Genomic DNA, 2662 nt, shown 5'->3' on the forward strand with positions numbered 1-2662 from the left:
CGTATCAACTCTGTATTTATGAACATTTTATAAAAAAAAGTTTTTTAAATTTTAGCTTTTAAAATTTGAGTGTTTTGTTTAAAAATTTATACAAAGATTTTATAATAACGGGAATTTATAAAGTCTAAAGATGACCCCAACCATCCAGCTCTCTTTAGAGTGTTTATAATACATGTAGTTTATTTTCTGATAGAAACAATGATAATTACGTTTTATTAGTTTATTCTTTTTAACTTATATTTTAACGTGCACCGGACGTAGAAATCTAAAACCAGCCATAAGAGACTTTCCCAATTTTTTTAAAATAGCGACACTTACAAAAGACACCAGTCAAAACGATTAACGTTTACCCATTTAATAGATTAAATATATAGCAAAGCACACAAACGATAAACGAATACTGAATCAATTAATCATAACAAAGTTCCACATATACTCCGATTGAATGTCGACGGAGATGACAGGACGGTGGAGTTTGATGGGGGGACGGTACGTGCACACGGAAGGATCATAGTTCACAGTCGAATCACAGTTCTCAGAAAGTAAAATCCAGTCCAACAGTCACAGCTCGCCCCCGCGCGGCATGACCGAATTACCGGGGATTCATAGATACGTCCTTACTCTCCAATGTCCTTGCGTCTCTCTCTCTCTCTCCTCGCAGACCACACTATTCATCCTGTCGCGCGCTATGGCGTCACACACAAAACAGCTGACATAATCATTAACATAAAACAGCTGTTTATCATAACAATAGTTTTTGAATATATAAGTTTTTCCTCTGATAGTAGGAATAAAAAAAACCAAAACTTCCTTTAATGGAAAAAAGATTTTCACTGATTAATAATAACACATGTTTTAATATTATGTATTAAACACAGCATACACACTCCTTTATTATAGATATTACAAGGATTATTGTTATTGCGATTGGACATAGAGTCATTTTATAATCAATTTTTTTGTATTTAGAGTTAAAAAATATCAAACTCATATTTTCATCAACATCATTAAATTACACAGTATATGTTTAACTGAGGAAAAGCAACAAAATCTACTTGAGTAACAATTGATGAGTTTTAGTTAGTTTTTTCTAAGTATTTTTCCATCATAAACATCACATGTAATTTTCTACAATATTAGATGTCATTCATTTTTCCCAGAATATTGCTTTCTTTTTTAAAACATGTACATGTTCAAATCTGTGAATTACCTATTCGTCATTTAGGTATCTGTATACATTGATTCTGCCATTTTCAGATCCAACGTAAAGATGGTGGTTTTCATCTATAAATAAAGCACTAGCACCTATTAAATTGTGCTGTTCTTTTGTCAGCAATAATTTCTGAAAACGAAGGTCCTGATCAAGAAGATGGATAGAGCCAGACGTGTAATCAACCACCATTATTTGACCTTTGACGTCAGTGCAGACACCATGTGGATCAAATTCTCTTTTGTTTGGTGTCTGACCGTTGTAATAACCTCGATACTCTCCTGATCTATCAACCAACACTACTCTGTGTTTGGTAGAATCGGCAGTGACAATGTCTCCGTTCCTGTTCTCTGCAATGTAAGTTGGATTACTATACAGTGTCTTCCCGTCATTATCTACCTCGATGTCTTTGATCTTGGCTCCTGTTTCTTCATACCTTGTCAATTTACCGGCATTAGCTTGGCATTTATGTACACCCACCAAAAGATTCCCTGTGATCTGTGAACTGAAGAGAGCTTTAATATTTTCATCTTCAGATGTGCTAATGATAGTAGTTGTTCCGTTTGGTGTCATCTTCTGAACTTTGTTGCAACCTTTTTGCAAATATAAGAGCTCGCCGTTTTGTGTAATTGCAAAATTTCCAAAAAAACTATCGGCATCATTGATGGTTTCAATAACATTTCCAGTTGAGTCTACCTGTTTGAGAATTTTTTCTTTCATGTAGGAGAAGCCACCAACCCAAAGCCTATCTGACCTTATACCAGTAATATGGTGGATTAAAAGCCTATCAGAAACATCTATGGATAATTCGAGAGCCGGGTGATTCAAAACTGAAAAAAAAAACGTTTATAAATTAAATAACAAACAAAACAATATTATGAATTACCTTAAATAAAAAAAAAACCATTATAAAAAATGTTAACAATTTGGTACAAAAAATTAAGTCAAATCCTGAAAACAATTCGTAAGATATACGAACTTGACACAAATTAGGATACAAGTGGATTTAAAGATGCAGTAAATTAGAGTAAAACTTGAAAATTCGACTAAAATATCGTTACTATAGATGCTAAATAAATACATTTTTTGCTCCTAAAATTTAAGTTTTTAAAGTGCTTTGAAAATAATGGGGCAGATAGTTGAAATCATATTGAAAATAAGTGCGTTAACGGTTTTCACCATAGTGATGTCAAAGGTAGAAATGACGTCATGAACATTGCATTGGTTTGATAAATTGCACTTTTGTAGCAAAATAAGACTGTTTTACGATGGTTTTTTGACTAAGAAACATCGAGCGCAGGTTTGCTCAAGTACCATTTTTGAGTATGATGTTTATAGTTATAGGAAGTAAAACATACGTTTAAATTATATTTGAGCAGACCTTCTCTCAATACTTCGGAATGCAAAATATAAAGAAAAAATGACAATATTTTGATTTTTTGGAGCAAAATT

The 2662-nt window shown here is 32.7% G+C and overlaps 1 protein-coding gene across 1 annotated transcript; it reads right to left on the minus strand.

Moving 5' to 3' along the window:
- Positions 1-1210: 1210 nt before the first annotated feature.
- Positions 1211-1783, minus strand: LOC128169155 (uncharacterized). The gene has a single exon (XM_052835319.1). The coding sequence runs from the start codon at positions 1781-1783 to the stop codon at positions 1211-1213; it is 573 nt and encodes a 190-aa protein (XP_052691279.1).
- Positions 1784-2662: the final 879 nt, after the last annotated feature.

The sequence above is a fragment of the Crassostrea angulata genome, unplaced genomic scaffold (genome assembly GCF_025612915.1).
Source record: "Crassostrea angulata isolate pt1a10 unplaced genomic scaffold, ASM2561291v2 HiC_scaffold_102, whole genome shotgun sequence".
Taxonomy (NCBI): domain Eukaryota; kingdom Metazoa; phylum Mollusca; class Bivalvia; order Ostreida; family Ostreidae; genus Magallana; species Magallana angulata.